Source organism: Myodes glareolus, chromosome 3 (assembly GCF_982192425.1).
Source record: "Myodes glareolus chromosome 3, mMyoGla1.1, whole genome shotgun sequence".
NCBI classification, from domain to species: domain Eukaryota; kingdom Metazoa; phylum Chordata; class Mammalia; order Rodentia; family Cricetidae; genus Myodes; species Myodes glareolus.
In genome coordinates this window covers 67226314-67250300 of record NC_142028.1, presented here as the reverse complement: position 1 = coordinate 67250300, position 23987 = coordinate 67226314, and the positions used below count along the sequence as shown (strand labels likewise).

At 52.3% G+C, this 23987-nt stretch overlaps 2 protein-coding genes across 5 annotated transcripts; both read right to left on the bottom strand.

Moving 5' to 3' along the window:
• Positions 1 to 289: 289 nt before the first annotated feature.
• Positions 290 to 4346, bottom strand: Gjb4 (gap junction protein beta 4). Of its 2 annotated transcripts, XM_087904599.1 has the most exons (3): positions 4189 to 4346; positions 1863 to 2992; positions 290 to 589 (listed from the first exon to the last, which is right to left on the bottom strand). In XM_087904599.1, exon 2 carries the CDS (start codon positions 2668 to 2670, stop codon positions 1870 to 1872), a length of 801 nt encoding a protein of 266 aa, XP_087760725.1. In that variant the 5' UTR covers positions 2671 to 2992; positions 4189 to 4346; the 3' UTR covers positions 290 to 589; positions 1863 to 1869. The 2 variants fall into 2 exon arrangements, with proteins under 2 accessions (XP_087760725.1, XP_087760724.1); XM_087904598.1 differs by lacking the exon at positions 290 to 589 and having other exon boundaries at positions 1610 to 2992.
• Positions 4347 to 5411: 1065 nt separating this feature from the next.
• On the bottom strand, positions 5412 to 8532 carry Gjb5 (gap junction protein beta 5). 3 transcript variants are annotated; one of them, XM_048434625.3, is made up of 2 exons: positions 8374 to 8532; positions 5412 to 6599 (listed from the first exon to the last, which is right to left on the bottom strand). In XM_048434625.3, the coding sequence occupies exon 2, from the start codon at positions 6573 to 6575 to the stop codon at positions 5760 to 5762; it is 816 nt and encodes a 271-aa protein (XP_048290582.3). In that variant the 5' UTR covers positions 6576 to 6599; positions 8374 to 8532; the 3' UTR covers positions 5412 to 5759. The 3 variants fall into 3 exon arrangements, with proteins under 3 accessions (XP_048290582.3, XP_085542735.2, XP_085542734.2); XM_085686609.2 differs by lacking the exon at positions 8374 to 8532 and adding an exon at positions 7751 to 7959; XM_085686608.2 differs by lacking the exon at positions 8374 to 8532 and adding an exon at positions 7710 to 7957.
• Positions 8533 to 23987: the final 15455 nt, after the last annotated feature.

Below are 23987 nucleotides of genomic sequence, written 5' to 3'. Positions count from 1 at the left end.
CCTGCTCTGTCCATCTTAGGTGCCAAATCCTTGTCTGTAGCTCTGCTTCCAGGGAGCTTGACATAAGAAGGTGACTCTTTGATCTTGTTCCCCAATCAGGATAAAGTGTAGAGGCCATCCAGTAGTCTTGGAGATTTTTCCTACCTTTAACCAGGATGTTTAAAAACTGGATTTAGTCAACCACAAAAAGCCAACAAGGGTAAAAACACTTTGCTGATTTCCCAGGTTAGGTATGACAGGGGGTTCAGATAAACAAGACACGGTTTTTCTCCAGGAGGCTCACAGTCCATTTACTCATTTAACAAACATTTATTGAAAGCTGCGAGGACCTGGTGACTCAGCATCCTGTCCTCCGAGGGCTCACAGACTGCTGGGTATCGTTCATGGGTATCAGCTAGTCCATCCCAGAGAGTATGACAGGAGAGAGACCTGAGCTTTTACGACCTACAAAGTGGTGGTGAAGGCTGTCCTTGGGTCGAGGACATTCGCAGAGGAGGCAGGTGGGGCATTCCAAGCGGACGGATTCATGTGGCAAGGGTTGGAGGCACAAGCATAGCATCACGAACACCTAGGCGTTATCAATCATAAACTGAGGGAGGAAGCCATGGAGGAATAGGGAGGTCAGTAGAGCCAACTTGGGGGCAATGGGGTCAGGGGTGGGTGTGCTGGAAGAAATGTTAAACCTGAGGAATGGCGTGGTTGCAGTCATGACTGAATAATCATTTTATCCAGGTGAGGAGGGTAGACCTGAGAGGCCCTGTGGGAGGATTGATGGAAGGCTGTGGGGTGACAGAGGAGGTAACTCAGGAGGGCCAGAGAGTGTGGAATCAGGGCTCTGTGGTGCTGTGCCGGGATGTGGGCCGCGAGGAGCTGGTGGAGGGGAGAGACTGAGTGAGGATTCTAGGCCAGGTCCTGGTTTGGACAGCTTGACAACGGCAGTGCCCTACATAAAGGGGACAGGGTCTCTGTGAGGAGGGCAGCTGGAAGGGAGGAAGGCAAAGGCAATGAGGAGTTGCTAGCTGCACTATGAAGGATTTTCCATGGGAGTTTCCCAAGGGCAGCCTGTAGACACAGAGGCAGGCCCACGATAAGGAGATGTTTAAGGGACTGTCAAGGTATGTGTGGTTATAGGGCAGGGGAGATGAGGTGACTCAGGGGAGGCTGAGGATCGATGGTCTGTGGCACATCCTCTAGACCCTGGGAGACTCCATCTTGCCTTTGCTCTCAGCACCATTCTCCCACCCTCCAAGGTGCCCTACATGGGACCTGCATTGGGAAGGGTTAGGGAGTTCAGGAAATGGAAGGCAAAGACCTCCTGAACCACACACAATGTATGGAGGGACTTACACTCTCTGAGAACCAGATCAGGGTCGCTACTGCTCCCTGTCTTCCTGCCTCAGAGCTGTGAGGCCCCTGGTATAGGCCCTGTCTTTGCTGTTCTTCTCCATGTCAGGTATGTGTGTGTGTGTGTGTGTGTGTGTGTGTGTGTGTGTATGTGTGAGGGGTTGGGGATCAGATGATCACCTAGTAGCTTGGCTTCCTCCAAGAGGCCCACCTGAAACATCACCCCCACACTTCTCCAGCCATCACATACAACCTGTCTTCAAAGTACTGGGAACATTGTATTTATTGAGTAGTTGAAGTACTCTATTGACAAATATAAAATCCCCACCAGCCATCAAGTCCCTGGAGGCTCAGGATTTAGGGACTCAACGGTGTTTCCCATCTTCTACTAGCCCTTAGATGAACTTCCGGAACCCCCGAGGCCATATTTCCCACCTGGCCTGTTGCAGAAGACGACACCACCTTTGCCTAGTTTCTTGGGAGACTTCAGTGAACAGGTAGTGACCAGTTAAGCCTACCTGCAAGTCATGGATAGACACCTGTATCCATTGTGGTCATCCCAGCCTTTGTGGGGACAGCGTCGTCATCCTGGGGGTGACCTCCTTGGGATATCACATATGGCGGGCACGTATCTGGTAGATGGTGCTTCCGAGAGGCTTTCTGTCGCCGGGGGCGAAAGACCTCCATGCATCTCTTGCCCACCAGGTAGGCAACCTCACTGAGGTTGAGTAGGATACAGATGGCGGCCGTGACTACCATGAAGTAGGTGAAGATCTTCTTCTCCGTGGGTCGGGAGATGTAACAGTCCACGGTGTGGGGGCAGGGATCCACCGAGCAAGCCACCACTCGCGGCATGTCATAGTCCTTGTAGATGCGGTGGAAGATGTAGAGGAAAGCCGAGTCCACGGCAGCCTTAAAGATGAGACTCAGCAGGTATGTCCACCACAGGCCACCCCTCTTCTTGTTCAGGTTGCTGTACAGGGCTGGGGCGTTGGGCCCATGTTTGCGGCGGTGCTTCCGTTCCCGGTCTTCCCGGTAGGCCACATGCATGACTACAAGCAGGGAAGGACAGGTGACCAGGATGAGTTGCAGGGCCCAGAGACGCACGTGGGACACCGGGAAGAACTCGTCATAGCAGACATTGGGGCAGCCCGGTTGCTTGGTGTTACAAATAAAGTCTTTCTGTTCGTCATCCCACACCTCCTCGGCGGCCACCACGTACACCAGCACTCGGAAGATAAAAACCACCGACAGCCAGATGCGGCCTAGGGCGGTGGAGTACTTGTTCACGCCGCTCAGGACTCCCTGTAGAAACCCCCAGTTCATGTTGGCTGTGCCCTTGGTGCCTCACGTGGATGTGTGTGCGCTAACCTCTCTGGCCCTGGGAGTCACAAGGCCTGGGAGAACACGCGGATGGGAGTCCTTATAGGTGATGTCAAAGTCAGAACCAGTTTCACCACAACCACTGGGCCATCGTGTCCTCACTCGCAGTGACTCAGAGAAGGGATGGCCACAGTCCCCATGTCACGGCAAAAGTGTCTTAAGGCTAAGAGGTGGCAGGTACTTGCCCAAGATCTCCCAGCAGCAAGTAGCACAGATGGTCTTGAGCCCTGGTCTTCAGACTCCAAAAGTCAGGGTCTCGTTCCTTCTACAAACGAACAAGCACACGGGACGTGATAAGCATCACACACGCACATGCCAGCCAGCCCCTTTCCTCCCAGGTCTCAGCCATAGTGGCTCAGAGACTTGTAGTGTCAGGCTGTCTCCTCTCCCATTAGCTCTGGGGACTAGATGAGGGCAAGAAAGGCAGGGCGTAGGCCTTTATTGGTGGTCGGATTTGTTGAAGTTTTCTGAGACCCAGCCCGGGCAGGGCCCTGTGTTTGGAATGCCTAGTCTGGCTCTGTGATCTCTATCTCAGAATAGCCTCCCTCCTCACTCCTTTGTAGCTCTGGAATCTCTCAGCGGCATCCCTTCCCAGACTACACATGGGCTCTTCGGCAATCGCTGTGGCTTGGCATCTTTCCCGCCCTGCCGCGTCAGAGCAAAGCAGATGGGCACACTTATTTATTCATCTTTATTTTATTGTCTTGAAATCTGGGCCACAGTGGGTTTCTCTGGAATTCCAACCATTTTATTGGTGTGTGTGTGTGTGTGTGTGTGTGTGTGTGTGTGTGTGTGTGTAAGAGATGGGGAGGAGACAGGGGCTGGGTCCTGGTGTGGTCTTTGCCCTGTCATTGATTCTTGTTCCCAGGTACACTCCTTGTCTCTGACTGCCTAATTAGTGGCTGTCTGATAATAGCATCTCTCATCATATTCACACAGGCATGTTCTGTGTACCCTAACTTTGCCATCCCCTGGGATGAAGTTCCTATGACGCTCCATCTCAAGCCCTGCTTGCACCATCCCTGACTCAGCTCCTGGATTCTACAGCCGTGTATCCCTGGGACATGTGCTGAACCCCCTCCGTCTTTCCCTGCAGGGTACATCCCATGAACCCCAGTGGCCCAGTCAAATGTCTTCCTTGTTAGATTGCTAGCGGCCGGAAGCCAAGCTGTACATCTGCCTCCTGGGACCCAGCTCTCTGGCAGGTCCCATGCACTCTCAATGGATGCTTGTTAAACCCAACTGCAGCCTCATTCTTCCCAACCGCTTCTAGATTCTTCTCTGGTCCTTTGGCCTCCCCTTGTATATGTATAGCACAACATTTCTTCCCTTCTGTGGAGGCTTCCTAGTGTTCCCTCAGGAACCCTGCCCTCCCCTGCCCCCCTCTGTGGAGCTAAGTCCCCAGGCTTAGGTTCCCTGGGACCTTTCCCCCAGATGTCTGCAATTCTATATCATCCTCACCCTTCTTGGGTCCCCGTGGGTCCTCACTCTCCGGAGCCGGCTTGTCTGTCTGCCTGAGGGCCTCCTGGAGGCAGCTTTTGTTCCTTATTTCCAAGCAGGGTGGGGCTTTCTGAGCCAATGAGCCAAGAGAGAGTGCTGGGGTGGGTAGGCAGGCTGGGCGGAAGGACTTCTTGGGCACAAGGCAGAGCAAACACCTGTGGCTCACACCTTGCTCCTCCAGCCCGTCTGGGTTGGTAGGTATGTGGGTGGGACTATAGTGATGGAGGAGGCAGGAGTCTGTTGTCAAAACGTCCAGGGGCAGGACGGTACGAGTGTCACGGATCCTGTGCCTGTCTCCTTCAGCTTGTCCCATCTGTCCCCTGGCTCCCAACTCTCTCTTTTGCCCAGTCCTCAGACAACTGGTTCTGAGGTCCTCAGCAGCTGGTTTCTATGGAAAGGGACACCCTTGATTCAGCCCAGGACTGTGAGCTTCCCTGCTGGGGCTGTATCTGGGGAAGGAATCTTAGGCTACTCTGTCTTGGAAACTAGACAAGCCACCTGGCTTTTCTAGACCAGGGCACCTACTGCCCTGCTGGAGACAAGGAATGCAGGTTGGTGACCTGAAGCGCTGCTGTTGGTTTGGGGCCAAGCATGTAGCCTTGTTGCATGCCCTCTGTGTCCTTAGGCCTGTCTGTTGGAAATGCCTCTGGGGAAGCCGGAGTGCCACGCAGCAGGCGCTTACGGGGGAGGGGGGGGCACGGGGGGGGCAGGGCGGGGCGGGGTCTTAGGCTTGTGTCTGGTAGGGACAGTGAAGGCTAGTGTGCATCCAGGGAGGGGCCCCCTGCCTCATTTCACACAAGCATTTATTGAACACTTCCTAATAGCGATGATTCACATGGATGTGGCCTTTCTTGGCTGGCTAACCCTGGTACCGCCAGGAGCTTGTCGATGCTCACAGTGACCCCCTACAGGCTATGCATTTGATAGCTCATTTTGGAGAGGAGCTGAAGTTGTTTGCGTTCTGAAGCAGCCACACCGACTCCAGAGCCTGGGCGCATTACATCGCAACGTGCAGTTCTTCATGAGCCAAACTCCATCATCTCTATAGACACCCACAGCCCACGCTTCCAGCTGGGGAAAAGGCTAGCTTTGGAACAGTCCCCAGGAAAGCTCGAGACCCCTTTTCTGGAGGAGAAGAGGACCCCTCGACTCCAGGAAGGTCATGAAGGCCAAGACCAGAGGACTTGAATCTGTGAACATATTTATCTTTATTAATTTCTCACCCTGGGCCACACACGTGGAAGGCATTTGTTCATCTGTGAAACTCCTCCCCTGTGAAGCCCTGTTAAGTGGCACTCAGTGTGTTTATTTAACAGAAAAGGAAACTGAGGTACAAAATAGAGGGGTAATTCAGTGAAGGCCACTCAGCCAGGACAAATTGCCTAGAGCTGAGGGGCAGTTGAGCCCCAAGCTGTGGGAGTCCATCCTTTGGCCTGACTCCAACCCGGCTCTTCTCCCCAACAGATACACCCATGAGAGACCCTGGAACCTTCCAGTTCCTGCCCACCCTGCCAGTCCAGCCTAGGGACCCTTTATAGAATGGTTTTCTTCACATGGGCACGGGGACGGTCTGGTAAGAGCGGTGGGTGAGAGTCTGAGCCCAGAAAGATGAGGTCGCCTGATAGGAGGTCCTTCTGTTTGCCTGGAGAGCTGACCCAGCTTGGGTCGTGCTCCGGGTGTGCAGGGAGTGCTCGCTTCGAAGCCATGCATTCCGAGCACCGCTTTATCACCAGGTAGGCCAACTCCACAATGTTAAGCAGGATGCAGATGACGGCCGTGACCAGCATGAAGATGATGAAGATGTTCTTCTCCGAGGGCTTGGAGATGAAGCAGTCCACTGTGTTGGGACACGGTGCTGCATGGCACTTGACCACAGAAGGGAGGGTGTATTTGGGGTAGAAGGCGTGGAACAGGTAGAGGAAAATAACATCTATGCTGGCCTTGAACAGCAGGCTGCAGACATATGTCCACCAAAGTCCACCCCGCTTCTTGCCAGGGTACAGGTAAAGGTGCCCTAGGCCTACTTCTTCTTGGTACTTCTTCTCTCGAGCTTTGCGATAGGCCACATGCATGACCACCAGCAGGGAGGGGCATGTGACCAGGATGAGCTGCAAAGCCCAGAGTCGCACATGAGACACAGGGAAGAACTCATCGAAGCACACATTAGTACAGCCTGGTTGCCTGGTGTTGCAGTCAAAATCCTTCTGGTCTTCACCCCACACACGCTCGACTGTCACCAGGTACACCAGCACTCGGAAGACGAAGACCAGGGACAGCCAGATGCGGCCAAAGGCTGTGGAGTACTTGTTGACCCCACTTAGGAGCCCCTCAAAGATGCTCCAGTTCATGATGGAGTCAAGGGCGGGCTGCTCCTGCAGAGGAATGAGAATGTAAATTTCTCACGTTATGCAATGCTCAGTCTGAGCACTTCACAGAAATAGGTCATTACAGCACTAGGTACCATAATCACCCCCATTTTACAGCTGAGAGAAACTGAGGTTTAGAGGCGTTTATGAAGTTACGTGACTATTAGAAGCAGAGCTGGCATGGCGGCATAGGTTATTAAATCAGAGCAGGTCTGCTCATAAAAGTGGGTGTGTGCTGAGGCCAGGAACCAGTCATCCTGAGTCTCTGATTCTTGGGATGATCTCCCTTAGACCTCCCCCCTCCCCGGGACCCTACTCTCTGTCCTTTGCTGGCTTAGGGGACGGAACTGCAAATATCCAGACAATTAGGTGCCATTTACCTGAAGGGAGGACAATTTAGATTAAAAGAGGGAATCACAGTGCTCTTTATACAAGAAGTTCTCCAGAATAAGCAGATGGGCCAATGCCAACTATTGTTTCATGGCACCCTGGTCCAAAGGCAGACAACAGGCCTTGTGAGAGAAAATGATTCTGTGTTCAAGGCAACTTGGCAAATAGCTGGGTTCAGCAAAATTAAGTAGGTCCCTTTACTCACCCATGCTAATAAATTCACTTTGTGACTCCCTCAAAGAGGGATGAAATAGGGCAGCATTACCCAAACTCCTCTGACCACAGAGCCCCCTTTCATCCGGATACAGCTTTGATCATCTTGTTGGACAGCTTTGTCAAAACACCAGCATGGAAAATGGTGTTGGGGTGGGTTCTGCTGGCGTGAATGACCAACGGAAGCCAATTCATCTTTTGAACCAAAGGGTTCCTACTTCTCCACTCGGGAGCACTCTCTTTCTGATTCTTGGGGGGATGATGCGGGTCCACTGAGGCCAAGGCACCGCGGGCTCACTCTAAGAAGTTTTGATTAAAGGAGGGAGTTACACATTTTCATGTGCTGGCCTGGGTGGAAAGTCACGATCCACATGAGCTGAAGGGTCAGCGGCAAAGCAGGATGTGGCCACAGCTAACTCAGATCATGTTTATGCAGTTAGGGGCACTGCTCAAAGCATTTTGCAAAAACCAGTATTATTCCCTCCATAGCAAGGGCTATGGTATTTTTCTTACCTAGAGGAGGTCAGAGAGGTTGAGCAGTTCCTTGGTCTTACCTAGCTAGTAAGTAAGAGAGTCGGAACTTGGTGTTAGGCAGGCTGGTGCCCGAGTTCACTCTGCAAACTGTCCAGTTTTGAGTTGGGGTCCTTTCCTTAAGTATTAGGGAACTGCTTGCTCTTCCAATTCATCTCCTTTCTCTGCCAGGTTGGTCTGGGGTAAGAGCGTCCGGGGGTGTCTCTACGCCTCACGCCATCTGCCTACATCACTCACCACTTGGCCACATGGTGGCCTTGCTTTGAGTCACTGGTTCCTCTGCACAATCCCGTCTCCGGTGGGTGGAGCTGGCAGAGACTTAGGGAACACCCAGTGAAGCCTAGCCCTAACCCCAGGGCTCTGCAGGCTCAGGCATTGCTGCTCTGTCTGCAGCCCAGCTCCGCCCTGCTCAGCCTCTTTCCCACTCAGCTCCAGGCCCCCGGTTCTGTCATCTCTGCCCACTGGGGACAGGAGGAAGAGCTCAGAATAGAGGGAGCAGGGCTTCCCTTCACCATAGGAACCAGGGATGGCCCATTCATTCAGGCAACCTCCCTCCAGCCTCCTCCAGAGAACTCGTCCCTGTTGGTGTGCCTTTCCCTGCGAGGCGTGCCGAGTCCTGGGCACATCTGAGTAGAGAGGCCTTTACCTGAGCAGCGACTCCTCAGGGCTCCCTAGTACCGCTCCTGGAAGCCAGCAGTTGGGGTTCAGCAAGCATCGGAATTCATGTCAGACTCGGGGAAGGGTTTCTGGGGAAGCTCATACTTAGGGCAGAGGCTGTGGAGCAGCCCAGGCGCGTCCTGTTGGCCAGGAGGAATGGGGGGGAGGGGAGGAGCTGCGGACTGCATAGTCATTGGCTAGGTCCTGGGCCTCTCAAAGACTGCCTCCCAGGAGGCTGAGAAACCTAGGAATTTCGTCCTTTCGGAGCCAGAATCCTGGCATCCTCTAGAATTCCTACTCTTTCATCTTTTCATCCTCGCCCTGCCCCCTTTAAATTCTTCTTCCAGAATTCCCCAGGACCAACTCTGCGCTCTCTCTCTCTCTCTCTCTCTCTCTCTCTCTCTCTCCCACCTCTCTCTTTCCCCCTCCCTCCCCCCTCTCTTTCCCTCTCTCCCTTCCTCCCTTGCCCCCTCCCCCCTCTCTTCTCCCTCCTTGCCTCCTCTCTCTTGCAGCAGAAGTCCACACCCCTGCATTCACGTCCTGTATCCTCCTGTCTGTGCCTCACACCCTGGTTTTGACTTTCACCCCCCTTTTCCAGCTCCTGGTTGCGTTGGTATGATGGAGCTTTCAGATACAGCCCAGGTTGGCCTCCAGCTCTGGATCCTCCTGGTTCAGCCTCTTGAGTGCTGAGAATCTCCGCGTGGGGACTAATCAACGCTGACCGCACACCCAGCCCATTGTAGCTCCTGCCTGGGTGAAGCGAGTCTGCCATACAACACTTTCCCTCCCATCTGCCGTCTTGAACGCTGGTAGCATCTCAGCACAAAGGTCTGAGACAGTTTAAGCATCCAAATTACCAAACCCAAACAAACAAAACCAAAAAAAAACAAGCAAATGAACACCACGAAAATGAAGCATTTGTGTAACTGAGTCAAAAGTAGGCTTACATAGCAAGCAAAGACTTGGGTGAGATCCTCACCAAGACATAAAACGGGTGTGGTGGTGGGTGGTGCGTGCCTGGAATTCCAGCACTTGGGAGTTGGGGACAGAAGGGTGAAGAGTTCAAGGTTATTTTTCTCCTGTCACCAGTCTGAGGCCAGCCTGGGCTAGATGTGACTGTCACAAAACAAATAGCATAAAAATGAGACAGACACGTGCAGGGTTTATAGGATGAGATGGATCTGCAAGCAGGCAGGCTTGGCTCCTTTGATTTCAGCCGCCCAAGCAGCGCTGGGTTGCTCAGCATATCCACCAGTCCTTGTGTGAGTGGCCACAACGGTGCCCTAGTCTAGATTTTTGGGTGACACATGCATTCTAAAGAGCAGGTGGATTCCGTGACTAAACCTGGTGTGAGGCTCCCCCTGATGGAGGAGAAAGGCTGGTCGGAACCAGTTTCTGCAATGGTTTATGGCACATGGGTTGCATTTGGGACATGGTAAGTAACTGTGGTACTTTTGGTGGGTTCTGTTTTGGTGACCTGGCTGGTGGCAAGGTCACCGAGGGAGAGCGAGGGTGGGGTGGGATGGGGAGTGGGGGAGGGGCTCAGGAGGAACAAGTGGGGAGCGAGGTGTAAGGTTTCCTGCAGGGGTCTTGATGTTGGGGAGTTCAGCAAGAGACACATCACCAGAGGACCGGGGACAGGCAGAGGTCTGGGGAGGGGCACTTGCTTGGTAGCACCAGGTAGAGGAAGGGGCACCCGTGGAGAGGGAACCAGATAGAGAACCAGGTAGGGCCGGCAGGGGCGGAGAGAAGACAGCGAAGGGGAATCCCAGAAGCGAGCCACAGCACTCTGGAACTTGGACCAGAGCGATTTCACTCGTGGGGTGGGAACAGAAACTGGAGGGTGTGGAGAGAGAAAGCGCAATTGGTTCCTTTTCCTGATTGCAAGGGAAGGAGCAAGGCAGGGCTGCGGGTGGAGGGACAGGGCTGAAGGGAGTGTGGGGTTTGCTCCTTCAGGAGAGATGGCCAGAGATTGGCGGCTGAGGGAGGGATCCAGAGGGAGGGCTGTGACTCGCACCTGGTCTTGCTTCACCTCTCTCCTCATTCATCTCTTCCCCCACGGGCTCTTTCTGGCTCCAGTTATCTGGCTTCACCACCTTCCACCCGCACTCCTGGCCCAGGTGGCCCTGGTCTTCGCGCTGGGTCTCCCCTTCTGGCCTCCACCCTGGAGCAGCAGGGTGGGTGGGTGGGAGGTGGATTGCCTTGCGGAGATATTCAAGACCTGGGGCTCCTCTGATAAGGCGGCAGGAATGCCTGGGTGCCCTGGCCCAATCGCTGACCCCGATAACCCCTGCTCCCTGAGGACAGCAGCTGTTGCTCTGTGTGGCTGCCTGTTCCAGCCACTCAGGAAGGGGGCAGGGCTGGAAGTCCACGAGGACTGATAACATCAGAGCACCCACCTGACCTGCTGACATGTAGTCAACCGTCCCACATGTATCACCTATGTAGCGACCTCTCTCTGGGCTGCTTCCCAACACAGCAGTCCTAGGAAAACACGGATCATATCAAAAAATAAAAAAAGGTGTTGAAGGCCTTCAACGGCTTTCTGATGCTCTTGAAATAAAGGCCCATCTTGCTAATGTGGCCCGTAGCACTTGGCACAATCTAGTTTCCGTCACTTTCTTTACCCTCCGCCCCTTGCTTTCAGTCTTCCTTCTCCAGCACCCTGCCCTTTGCTCACTTTCTCCCCCACCAGACTCTCCTTCCTACCTCTGGGCCCTGGGACCTGTGTATGCTTTCCAGTTTATTTATTGTTTCCTCTCCTCTTTCTCCTCCTCCTCCTTTCCTGTTTCTTCTTCCTTTTTATCTTCTTTGGGACAAGGTCTCACTATGTAGCTTTAGTTGGCCTGGAACTCACTATGTAAACTCAGAAATTCACCTGCCTCTGCCTCCTAAGTGTTGGGGGTAAAGGTGTCCACCATGTCCAGCTAAAGGTGCGCGCCACCATGTCCAGCTCCTTGTTTTCCCCAACTCAGTGCCCACTCAGCCTTGAGACTTATTTAAGTGTAACTGCCTCAGAAAAGCCAGGAAAACCTTTTCTGAGGACCAACGGGGTCTGGTTCTGTTATACATTCCCTGGGGACAGGGGGCAGGCACATTTGCTCTTACAGTGTCCCGGGCATCCATGGGTGGTCAGTATCTTCTCTCTTTCCTTAGCCCGGCCTCTGAAGGAGCTGAAATCACACTATTCTGTCTCCAGCATCAGGTACAACACCCGAAACATAGGTGCTGGTGAACACTTGGGCAAGAATGAATGGTTCCGTTTCTCAGGAGGCAAGAAGCTGCAGCATCCAGCAGGCCTTGAGCACAGGGAGCTGAAGCCTTAGATAAGCAGAGCTGGTGTTCTGGAAGGCAGCTGCTTCCAGCTGCCTGAGTCCTCCTGGGGGCTGTCTTGCTTACTGAGTGGGCAACACCTTGCACATCCCTTTTTGTGTTTTAAAATAATTTATTTTGGGCTCATAATCCCACCCCTAGCCATGCAGCTACTGTTAGCTGTTGGGAGAGGGAGAGACTTCTCTAAGAGTGTGGCCTCTCGGGTCAACCGTGTCCAGTTAAAAACTGCACACCCATGGATATTTCGGGATAAAGTGGTCTTGAAGGATTAAAAAAAAAAAGGATACAAAGTTGGATGGATAGGGAATGGGGAGTGGATCTGGGAAGGAGGATCTGGGGAGGGAGGACGAAAGTGATCAAAACATATAAAACTCTCAACTAACAAAAAATAAGATAATAATTCTAAAACAAAATGTTTATGATTATTTGTGTATGTGTATATGTGTACCATGGAGTGTGTGTGTATGCTCATACTTGTATACCATGGAGTGTGTGTGTGCATGTATGCATACGTGTGTATCATGGTATGTGTGTGCGTATGCGCATGCAGTTTACCATGGTGTGTGTGAGTAGGTCAGGGGACAACTTTGTAGAGTTGGTTCTCTCCTCCACTTAAGTAGGCTCCTGGGACTGAGCCCTCAGGCTTTGGGGCAAGGGTGTTGCCTGCTGACCGGCTCATCAGCTCATCCTTGCGAACATCTCTTAGCCTTTTTGAGCCTCTGTCCCTTTATCTGTAATAAAGGGGAAACCTGTTTCTACCCAATAGGGTCAGTGTGAGGATAGAATGGGTGGGAAGAGGCAAAGTGGGGGTCCCCGGATCATACATGCCTATCAGTGGGGACTGACATCATTTTCAGAGGGGACAGACTGGGAGGGAGGCTGGCGAAAGCTGCTTCCCTCTTCTGTCCTTAGCCATGGGTTGAGGTTTGGGACGGACAGACCCACGTCGCTCTGTGGGGTTCTAGGACAAGAGGCTTGGGTAGTCCAAGTCCAGTCCTCCAGAACTGGGGTTGTGGGAGCATAGGATGCGTTAGGTCATTCACAGCCCCATTCCTGCCCTGGAGCTAAGTCAGGGAGCCTTGGAAGACCAGAGCCCAGTCCCAGTGGAGCCTTGACAAGGAAGAACCGCTCCTCTGATAGCTATCCTGGCTCTGGCATCCTGAGGCTGGTGGCTTCCAGAGGTCACATTTTAGAACTGGAGGCAATTTGGCTACTCCTGGACTCTGAAGGAGTGAAGAAACTTCTCTGAGATCTCAGGGGAAGTGGGTGGGAGGCAGCAGGGCTGCTGTCTCTCTGGAGGGCAGGGGTCAGGGGGTATAGAGTTCAGGAAGGAAGTGGGCAGGAGGGATGAGGCAGGGATCTGTAAGAACAGCTGTGTGACAGACAGGACCTGCACAGAGTGTGCTCCAGGCCTCACCTATTTCCTTTCAGAGGGACAGCTTCTTCTCTGTGGGGTGCAGCGAAACCAGGGAGGGGGGTATAGGGAGACAACAGCCAGGGCTTCCACAGGGCACCCCTTGTCGTTCCTTTACTTTCTGCTCTGGGGCCAGGGCTCTTGTTTGTGCTTGCTGCAGGTGGGGGTCAGATGGCTTCCTCCTAGGACTATCTGGATCTACCCCCAAAACCCGAGATCTGCCTCTGCTTTGAGCATAGCCTATGGGGATGGAACTTGGGCTGTGTCCCTGGGCCTCTTCTAGAAGTTTCTGAACTCCTCAGCTGCATGCTTGGTGTCTCTTCTCATTCACAGCCATGATATCATCCCATGGTTTGCTAGAAACAATCAGATCTTAAGCTTTAAAAAATTTAAACATTTTTGAAACAGTGGCTCCTGTAGTCCAGGCTAGCCTCAAACTCACGATGTAGCTAAGGCTAGCTTTGGACTTCTGACTCTCCTGTTCCTACCTCCTGAGTACTAACTTTTTAAGGAGTGATTCCCTCCCCGCCCTCAGCTCACATCAGGGTTGTAAACCTTGTTCCAGGAGTGGTTGACGCAAGCCATTCCTGCCCCAGATCTCTCTGTATAAGCTACTCTAGTGGAAGCAGGCCCTGTCATGTTGACTTAGGTCAGGCATCCAGTTGCCACCATCAGCCTCACTGCTCAGAGATCTCTAGACTCTTTGAACCTCACCACCAGCAAATTCTGTAGGCTGCAGGTAGCTTGACTGGAAGAACGTTGGCCTCTGAGTGATGGGAATTAGGGGACCAGTTCTCCAGCTTCCCTGCTTTTCCTTCAGAGGAATCTCGGGGCTGTGCTCTACTGCCCCCTGGAGGTCCCTGGCAGGAGAAGGCTTAGTTGCTTATGAAAAATCTCTCTTGGGCCACAGCACATTCTTCATTAGCTCCCTTCTCTGTCACCTTCTCCATCTTCATCTGGAGTTTCCCTGGGATCACACCATTCCCCACAGTGGTTACCATTATAGAACCCATCTCAGTCTGGCTTTGGGTCTACAGTAAGACTCCTCTGGTGTGGGCAATGCAGTCATAGCATTTTCTCAGGACCCCTCCTGCCTGACTCTTACCGGCGACCACTCCTCACAGATCTCGCTTTCTAGTTGGCCGTGGCTGGTTTGTCCTTGGGCTGAAAGGGACTCTAAACCTAGTGCATCCATTGGCTTTGCCCGGTTCAGTGCGACCCCTGAACTCCTAGGGCTGTGTCAGGGCACCCTCTGTGGGGCTTTCGCACCAGGGGCGGAGAGTGCCTGTCTTCAGCTAGCAGAAGTAAGGTTTTAGACCTGAGGATGGCCTGCTGGGTCAAAGTCGAGGTGTGCTGGACCAGATGATGGCCCTCCTACTTAAAGGGTGCTGATCAGTGAGCATTCTGAAGGTGTGCTCGTTCCCTGCTGATCTTTGGGGCCCTCAATATTATTTCCTCTCCTGTGTACACAGAAGCCCCCATACTATCCTTTCATGCTAGCCTGTTTCTCTGGGTGAAGCCAGAAATTCTCTGTGTGACTTTGGCTTTGCCACTGCACGGTATGGCTGATGCTGTGTCTCCACGTGATCTTGGGTTTACCATTGCATGTTGTGGCTGACACTGTAACCGCGTGTGACCTTGGGTTTACCTTGCCTGAAGTGGCTGATTCTATATCTCCGTGTGACCTTGGGTTTGCAAGGTGTGGCTGATGCTGTGTCTCCGTGTGACCTTGGGTTTATCATTGCGTGGTGTGACTGATGCATGCATGGCAGGCATCAACATTTTGTTGATAGACTTAGCCATGTTCCCCACTTCTCTCATTTGCATGTTAGTGGTGATAATAACACTGTGTAGGGTGTTGTATGGATAAACCGAGATGGTGAAAGGCAACAGGCTATCCCAGTATGCTGCTGTAACATAATGCCACAGACTGGGTAGTTGATAAAGAATAGAAATTCATTTCTCCACAGTTTGGGGGCTGGAAATCTGAAGATAAGGCCTTACTTTGGGCAAGGGTCTGGTGTCTGCTTCCGAAGCAGCTTTTTGGTTGCTGCCTTCTCTGGAGGGGAGACCACTGTGTGCTCATATGGGATGGGGTGGGTGGAGGGACAAAAAAGGGGGGAGATCTTTCTTCAATGATGGTGTATATCATGAGGGTGGAAGCCTCACGGTTCCAGCACCTTTCCACAGCCCCCCGCAAACCCCCGGCTCCCTTGTGACATTACAGATTAAGTTCCTGACCCTTGAATTTTGGAGGACACCTTCAAATCCTAGCAAAGGCTTTGCCACTCCGAGTGTCAGACCCAAGCGCTGTGGGAATCAACCTCTTGGTTGAGGAACTCAGTAGTCTAGGATGTGGGGTGTGGAGACTGCTGGCCTGTCCTGGCTTTGTGACCATGCTGACATGGGTCTGCATGGAAACAGGGTACAGCTTGGGAGTTTGGGAGAGTTTTTTTTTCTCCTTCTTTTGAGAGAATCAATGCAAAGGCCAGAAGAAGGAAGGAATGTTCAACGCCTGTTGGATGGCATGCATCTGGCCCACCCCCTCACACACATCAGAGTGCAGGCCTCTGCCCCCAGGGCAAACATTTCCTCTGGGCCTCATGGTGCGTAAGAAACAGTTTAATTTAAAGCTGGGGAAATCCAGGTGAAAACAGGTTTCCAGGGGAGGGGGTGCTCCCCAAACACTGGAGGGTCTGGCAAGGTGGGGCCACTATCACATTTGTGCCACCAGTAGCTTGAGGTGATGAGCAGGTGTCCCCTTCTGGGGCATTTCTCTTTCGTTTTCTAGTCCCCTGCAAGGCTGTCATGTCTGCTACTTGCCTGGTCATGCAGTCATTTGGGTCGGACTCCGGGTGCGTTTGGCCGTTCTTCTTGGCTGTACAGAACGGCTTTACTCAGTCCTATAGTATAGATAAGATTAAGCCTCGGGGGTAAAGTAATTGCCCCATCGCATACAGGCAGAGAATGCCGCAGATTGGACTGTTGGGCTGTATGTGGGGCAGGGGGGACAGGCCAGTTTGGTATTGATGACTAACTAGAAAGGGACTTTCCTGGTCACCTATCAAGCAGATGGAACCGGAGTGAGGCAGAGAGCTGATAATCAGTTTGCAGGGATCAGGGCTGTCCGGGAGGAGCTCACTGACTGATAACCAGCAGGACTCATAACCTGAGCACTAGGTGGTCATTAGGGACGCCTTGGGGCTTGGTGGCTGTTTAGTCAAGGGATGACCTGGGTGCCTACTGCTCCAGGAGGTGAGATTTTGGGGCAGGGAAGGAGAAAGGTGATAAGAGGGTGGTGCAATAGGCTTGGTGGGGGACATGCTTGGAGCTGTCCAGAGGGGTGAGCCAGGCAGGTCTGGAGTACAGTTGGAAGCTCTCGGATGGAGACAGTGGCTCAGAATCCTGTCGTAGATGGGATGTCCTTGTCTACCTGTGGCCTCTGTGTTTGGTGGAGGATGGAGGAGGAGCCCTGCATTCCCTCTTTCTGAGTTTCCAGAAAGTAATGAGCCACCCTCACCCCACTTATCAAGAGACCCGTCCACAGCCAGCATCCCTGGGGAGTTTGGACTGAAGTAGAAGGTGGTGAGGCAGGGAGGGCAGGCTCCTCTGGGCCTGCTTATCACCTCCCCTCAGCGCCAAGTGGATAATTACAGCTCTTAGAGCCCCAGGACTGGGCCAGGAGGCCATCCACACAGACAACCTCTCAAAATTAATGGGACTCTAAGGGGTTTGGGATGGGGGAGGGCAGAGGCTGGGAGAGGCTCAGAGAGGAATCACACATAGGTAGAGGTTGTCTGGCAGAAGAAGCTAGAAAGCTATAGTCTGGCTCAGAGATGGAAGGCGAGAGCCAGGAAATGGAAGCCCAGAGAGGTCAAGACACCTACTTGGAGTCACACAGCAGTGAGGCTTGTACCTACAGAACTCTACTGCTTCTTCACACGTAGCACTGATTTGCACTCATGTGAAGTCTCATTTCATGGAGGAGGAGTTGGGATCGGAGACCTTAGGTAACTTCCTCAAGGTCACACAGTGTATTTTAGCTGGAGCTTCTCTGATAACCGTGGCAAACTAAAGCTAATTCCTCTCAGGAGGCTTACCAGAGATAAGCAGGAATTCAGTTTCCTAGGCTTGGGCTCCCAACAGGATGGGGATCAGCTCACCCTTTCCCCCCCAGAACTCTAGGGTCCCTTCTCAGGGCTAAAGAACTGTCAATGCCTGTTCCTTCTTGTGCTTGGCTCTGTTGGTTGCCCTGTATCCTTCATGCCAGGCCCAGCATCTCCTGCAGGGATGACCTCTATGTCCTCCGCTCTCAGCCTGTCTCTCGTAGAGAGGCTGCTAGCACTCCTGAAACAGAGACAGGGACAAGGCGCACACCGTGACACATGGGACTTAGGTAGTTTTGACTTCAACTCTTAATCGAGTATAAAAAGTTACATTTTTGTGATGTGTTGATGTAAGTACAAATATATTATAAATATGAGTGGAATAGAAATCTATTAATCAAGCTGACTCAGATTCCCTTCTTCTAACTTAAAAATAAACGAGAACGTTTTTGTGAGTTGTGAAGACAGGGGAGGCTCCACTCTTTCTGTCCCCTGCCTGTCTCGGGTGGGTCCTGAGTAGCGTGGCCTGGTTTGGCTTGGGCTGAAGAACGTTGGCACAGTCTGCAGTCCTCTGAGGACATGAGGGGTGCTGGAAGGTTCCCTCCAAGGAGGCTTGCTAACATGGCACAGGGCAAGCAGCACGAGGTCCCTTTTCCCAGCCACCCAGTGTCTCCGTGGGGCTCCCGGGGTGTCTGTGGGATTGTCAGCAGGCTTCCTCTGAGTACCGAGTGGTGGGTGGGGAGAGCCTGTGAACAAGTTGTGGATCCGTAGCACAGTTGTCAGAGCTCTTGGCTAGCATGCTCAGCACGGGGTTCAACCCCAGCACGGCATGGACTGGGTACAGAGGGTGGGGAATGCAATCCAGCACTTGAGAGGTAGAGACAACATCGGAAATTCAAGGTCAGTCTTGACACATACTGAATTTGAGGTCAGCTTGGCTAGAGAGTCTGTCTCACAAGTAGAGGGAGCAGGCAAGAAAGAGAGAGGAAGAAGAAGAGGAAGAGGAAGAGGAAGAGGAAGAGGAATCTATTTACAATTCTGACTTGTTCCTTCTCTGAAGTCCACATAATCAACACACCATCACTTCTGCTGCATGCTTTGGATTGACAACCAAGCCACCAAACACAATACCTCTCTTCAGGGACTTAAGGGAGCCCAGTTATATTTTACTTTTTTGGAAGATAATATATTTCAAAGAATCTGGGGGCATAGTTTAAAACCATAATTACCAGCACTCCGGAGGCTTTCCCTGGCCTAGTCAACCCCACCCCATCACCACCCTCTCCATTCCCTCTGACATCCCTGTTTCCTGCTGTCTGGAGCTGCCCTGTTCCTTGTATGTCTGCCCCACGTACAAGGTCAGCTTCACAGAGGTTCTTGCCTGCCTGTGTTCACCACTGTAGCCTCAGGATCCTAGTGCAAAGCTCACACCCATCAGTCTCTTGATAAAGCCCTTGGTGGGCGAATGAATGAACAAATGGTGAATGGGTTCAAGAGCACACGTGAGCCAGCGTCACCCAGGCAGAGGATGGAGTATTTGAAGAGACTGATATTACACACAATTAGTTTCTGTACCTGGGAACTTAGAAGAAGGTCCTGTCAGAGAGAAAGTTGACTGGCCAGCATGAGAGGCCCTCTGAGGCCAGCTGACTTGACACTGAGCTGGGTGTGGGGGTTAAGTGGGGAGCAGGGTCAGATTTAGGAAGAAGTAAATTTCCAGTTATGCTAGGTGCCCAACTGTCGGGTACCCAGGACCCATGAGGCTGGGACATGACACATTCGCTGCCCACTAATGCTTGTGCTTTTGGCATCTCTCTTGATTGTCGCTTGCTTGTCTGCCAGGGTGCTAGGGATTCATGAGTCCTGGGGGAGATAGGCTGGGCCACAGGCTTACCTGCTTGCCTTGCTTGGCTCAGCCTCTGGGTGGCAGCAGAGGCCCAGGCTTGGCTGCGGTTTACTTTCTCCAATTTCTGCAGTCAAAACTCCTGGCTTGCTCTGTTGAGCTACCAGTTCCGCCTCCTGCCAGGTGGTTCTCGGATCAAAAATATGGGAGTCCAAGGGTGTGCTTATTACTTCTGAATTCTTCTAGTTGGATGGTAGATAGCAGGAAGACCCCACAGAGAGACAGGAGGCATCTGGAGAACACCTGGGCAGATGTGCCAGACACTGGTGATGCCACTATTGGAAACTGGGATACAAGGCTGTCCCAGGAGCGATTGGGCTCAAAGCCTAGGTTCCCTCCATGGAATGGCAGGAACGGGTGGTCCTTAATTTGCCAAGAAAGATGGGAATCAGAAGAGGGGCTAGGAGCCCATAGCTATAGCTCAAAATGTGTGGCTCCAACCCCAGGGGCAATCTCTAACCACACCCGGGCTAGGAAGGACAGCCAGCCCTATACCTACAGGATGTGCCCTCCCCCACCCCCCGGCCAGGGGTCCTAAAGGTGCCGTCCCCAGATACAGAGGCAGGCCTAGAGGACTGGTTTACACTAGACCTGACCACAGTTCACCGCTTCCCTTCCTCAGAAGGGACAGCACCGGCCTCACACCTGCTGCCTGCCAACCCTCATTCTGCCAGGCCCCAGGTCCTTCCCCTGCCTGCTGTGGGCTGGAAGGTGGCTGCGTGATCACAGTCTTGTGCCCAGAGACTGAAGAGGGGCTGGGGCTAGCAGAGCACCTGGTGCCTCCCAGAGCCTGGGGAGTGGGCGAGAGCGAGTTCTTTCCTGCTTCTGGCCTCCAAGCTTTCTGTCTGTGGGGATTCATAGCCCAGCCTCAGGAAGGGTTTGGGTATGTGCTCTGCCTCCCCCGCTTTTTAATGTTACTGGGTCTGGTGCACCTCCAGGTGCTTCCCGTTAACTGGCTAGCCTTTTCCCATCTTCATGCCTCGGTTTAAATGCCGCTTCCTTGGAAAGTCTTAACACCTCCATTATTCTTCCCCCAAGTGCCCTTTGCTTTGTCTCCGGCACATTCATCACTCTTCCGCTGCTGTGCCTTCAGTGTGTTTGTGTGTGCACCTGACCCCCCAGAACAGACTGCAAGCTCCCTGAAGTCAGGAAGCATTCATCTCTGAATTCTTAGGCTCTCTCCCCCACGCGTGGGCCACAGGAGAGGCTTTAAAGATATTTGTTGACAGCGAGGAAGAGAGACAGAATGAGTTATGGATGCCCCTGGGGACCTCCTGTGTGTTGGGAATTAATAAAGCCCCAATGCAAACCTAGCATCTCTCTGGATCATCAATTTTACCTGATGGTAAGGAATTAGAAGCGTTATATTCACTTATTAATTGAATATTTTACATTACAAAAGTAATACATGTTCCTTGTCAAAATGCAATCAATAGGCATTATTTTTATATTGAAACAAACCCTGCCACCTCATGGCAGAGAATGCAAAGCTGGCCCGACTATTAAGGAGAAAATATGAGGCTTCAAAGACATTTTGAGCCTAAGGGGTCCAGACTCCTGGTGGTGCAGGCTTCCCCTCCAGGAGAGTTTTTTGCAATTTAGACTGCAGGGCCCCCCTCCCCCTGTCTGGAGTCTCGGTTTTAGTCTTGGGTGGGACTGAGACCATTATGGGACAAGGCCCTGGAAGGGGTGGAGAGAGTCTTGTTAGGTAGCTGAACTGCCGTGGGGCTTCTGACTATAACTCACAGGCACTGTGGGCTGGGCAGGCAGCTTCGCCAGTCCAGTGCTTGCCGTGCAAGCCTGAGGATCTAGGAGCAGATCCCCAGTACCTGTGTAGAAAAAGCAGCATGCAGCAGGGAGTACTGTGATCTCAGTGCTGGGGAAAGGAAAGAAGATGCAGGGAGCTTACTACTCAGCCTGTATGGCCCAACCGGTGAGTTCCAGGTTCAGTGAGAGATTCGACCTCAAAAACCAAGGTGAAGGTGCTTGGGAGATGCCTTAGAGCAATGGCTGCTCTGGCAGAGGACCTGGGTTCAGTCACTTACATGGTGGCTCACAACATTCTGAAGCTCCTGTTCCAGGGGATTTGATGTCCCCTTTTGGCCCCTGTGGGTATTGCATGTACACTGTACATAGACAACCATGCAGACCAAACACTCATGCAAATAAAACTAAAAAACAAGTCCAAAACAGCAATAATGACAAGAAGGTAGAGAGAGACCAAGGAAGATACCCAACATTGACCTCTGGCCTCCACGTTCACATATCACACACATAAATATGCATCCACACACAGGTGCACACACATGAACATGTGCATAGGAAGACAGACATGCATGCGCGTGTGTGCACACATATGCACACACACATATACACAAATACATGGGCATGGGCAGTGGCTGGACTCAAAAAGCAAATACCACATGTCATGTATGCAAGATGGTTGAAAAGTGCATGCCCAGAGTAGAATAAAAACATGAACCTGCAGCCTCATGGATCTGGGTTCAAATTCAAGCTCTGCAGGTGGGGCCTGGAGGAATGGAATATTCTCATGGGGTAATACAATGCGGAGAGACATGATGAATGGGGGGTAACAGGAAGAAATTTATCTGGTGGCAAAATAACAAAAGTATCTTTGGGAGCCCAGTGAGTTTATTGTAACCAGCCTCGTGGATCTGGGTTCGAATCCCAGCTCTGCCATTTTTACTTATATGAGTTCAATCAATTCTTTGTCTTCTCTGAGCCTCAGGTTCTTCTTCTACAGAAGGGGGCCTCCAGTGGTCATCTGTGAGTCTCAGTTTCTCTATCTACAAAGAGGGGTTCCTAGTGGTCATCTGTGAGCCTCAGTTTCTCCATCTACAAAAGGGGTGCCCAGTGGTCATCTGTGAAACTGGCAGGTGTGTTGAACATTTTGTCTGTGTGACAGGATCCCATCTACAAGGCCCATACTTGAGAACCCTGGAAATTGACATAGAAGAAAAAAAGTCATAATGCCTTAAGTTAGCTTACACTTTAATGTTGGGGCCCATTCATAGCTCCCTCCAGCTGCACACCCGTTTAAGAAGGTTATGTAACATTTATTGAACTTTGAACCTCTCATTAGAATCACATGTACACTATTTATTTAAATCCTACCCCAGTATTTGGCTTCAGCTCAGGTCAAGCTTGGGAATCTTATGAGTGCCCAGGATGCTGTGCAAGTGTCCAGGCCATTGCATGTGCAGCAGAGGGAGAGTTCCTGCCCATGGTGCTCCAACCACAGCCTTGGGCCGGCCTGGCTGAGGAAGCAGCACTTACTTCCCAGTGACTTCACAATGGCCTCCTCAGGCTCCGGTCACCTAGTGGCAGTATGCTTCTAATCGGACCGGACCGCTCTCACCTTGTCTGCTTTTTGTCTGGCGCCCAACTGTCAGGGACAGGGTGCTGGCAAAATGCGTTCAAGGGTGCTGCTTTGGGACCAGTAGTCTCAGATGTGGCAGATAAACATGGAGCCTTAGAGACAGCAACACAGGGACAGATACGCTAGGCCAGAGCCAGGGTACACCCCATCTTTCTCCCCTTGCCCTTATTATGATCCAATATGAGGATCCTTATGAGGATCCAATTAAGATCCTCAGAGAGATCTTAATTGGAAAACCTGGGGATTGTTGACACACAAGCTGGAAGGGTGCTGGGGTATCTGACAGTTGGGGGCAGTGGTTCAGGGTGGGGATTTCTAGGGCTGGAGAGGGCGCGCGTGAAGCACTTGCTCCGCCATGTATGAGATCCACAGGTCTGTGTAGAGTCAAACGAGGGGGCAGCGTCTTAAGGCCTGTGCTCTGCCAGGGAGACAGAGGCAGAGATCAGAGGATTCCTGCAGCCCCGGGGCAGAATCCTGGGGCAGGGGCAGCTAGCCCGGAGCCCACAGTGGTGAACATGGCCTCAAACAGGTTGGATGGCAAGGACTGACACCAAGGTTGTCTTTTGATCTCTATGTGCATACTACGACATTTGAACACCTGTGCTCAGATGTACAATTCACACACACACACACACACACACACACACACACACCTATCTCATGTGCACAGATTTTTTTTTTTAAAGGAAAGACACAATGCATTTCTAATAAATCCTCATGTGATGGTGGCCCCAGGACCGCACTTAGAGAATCACAGGCTTACAGGCCCCAAAAGAAGACGCCATGAAGGGAAGAAAGGGAAGCTGGCGCATACACTGTGTTAGTGGCTTTTGGGTCACTGTGATCACATGCCTGGTCGGAACGACTTGGGTGGAGGGAGATGCATTTCTGCTCACGGTTTCAGAGTTTCAGTCTGTCATGGCAGGGAAGGCACGGGGAGCAGCTCAGTGCGTGGTATCTGGAGTGTGAGGCAGGTGTTGTTCCCACCATGGTGGTCAGGAGAGAGAGTACAGGTGTGGCTCCTGTTATAGTGGTTCAGGAGAGAGAGAGCGGCATCTTCTAATGAGGGAGATAGAGAGATGGATGGACCCAAAGAAGATGGACCAGCAATGGAAACATAGAGAGAGATGGATTAAGGTGGGGGGGGGTTAGACCGGCAGGTGGACATGCAGCGAGAGTGACCAGGAAGTAGGAGTTTGCGGACAGATGGCCTGCTCTAGAGTATGGCTGTACTGGCTAGTATCTGCTTCGCTGCTAACTAGTCCAGAAATTTGCCAGTTACCTGCAAAACTTTTGCTAGCTTGAGGATCCACGGCAGGGCCACTGGAGTCTGATGTGCGATGGGTTTGTCAGCCCCAGCCCCAGTTTTCTAGCCTCATTTTGGCCCAGAGTTCAGACCGGCTCGTCTCTTCCATACCAGAGAGCTTTCCCTGTGGTCTCGCCTGCC

What these genes read in the sequence shown, in the direction of transcription:
- Gjb4 (XM_087904599.1), bottom strand. Translation starts at nt 2,670, where the DNA reads ATGAACTGGGGGTTTCTACAGGGAGTCCTGAGCGGCGTGAACAAGTAC.
- Gjb5 (XM_048434625.3), bottom strand. Translation starts at nt 6,575, where the DNA reads ATGAACTGGAGCATCTTTGAGGGGCTCCTAAGTGGGGTCAACAAGTAC.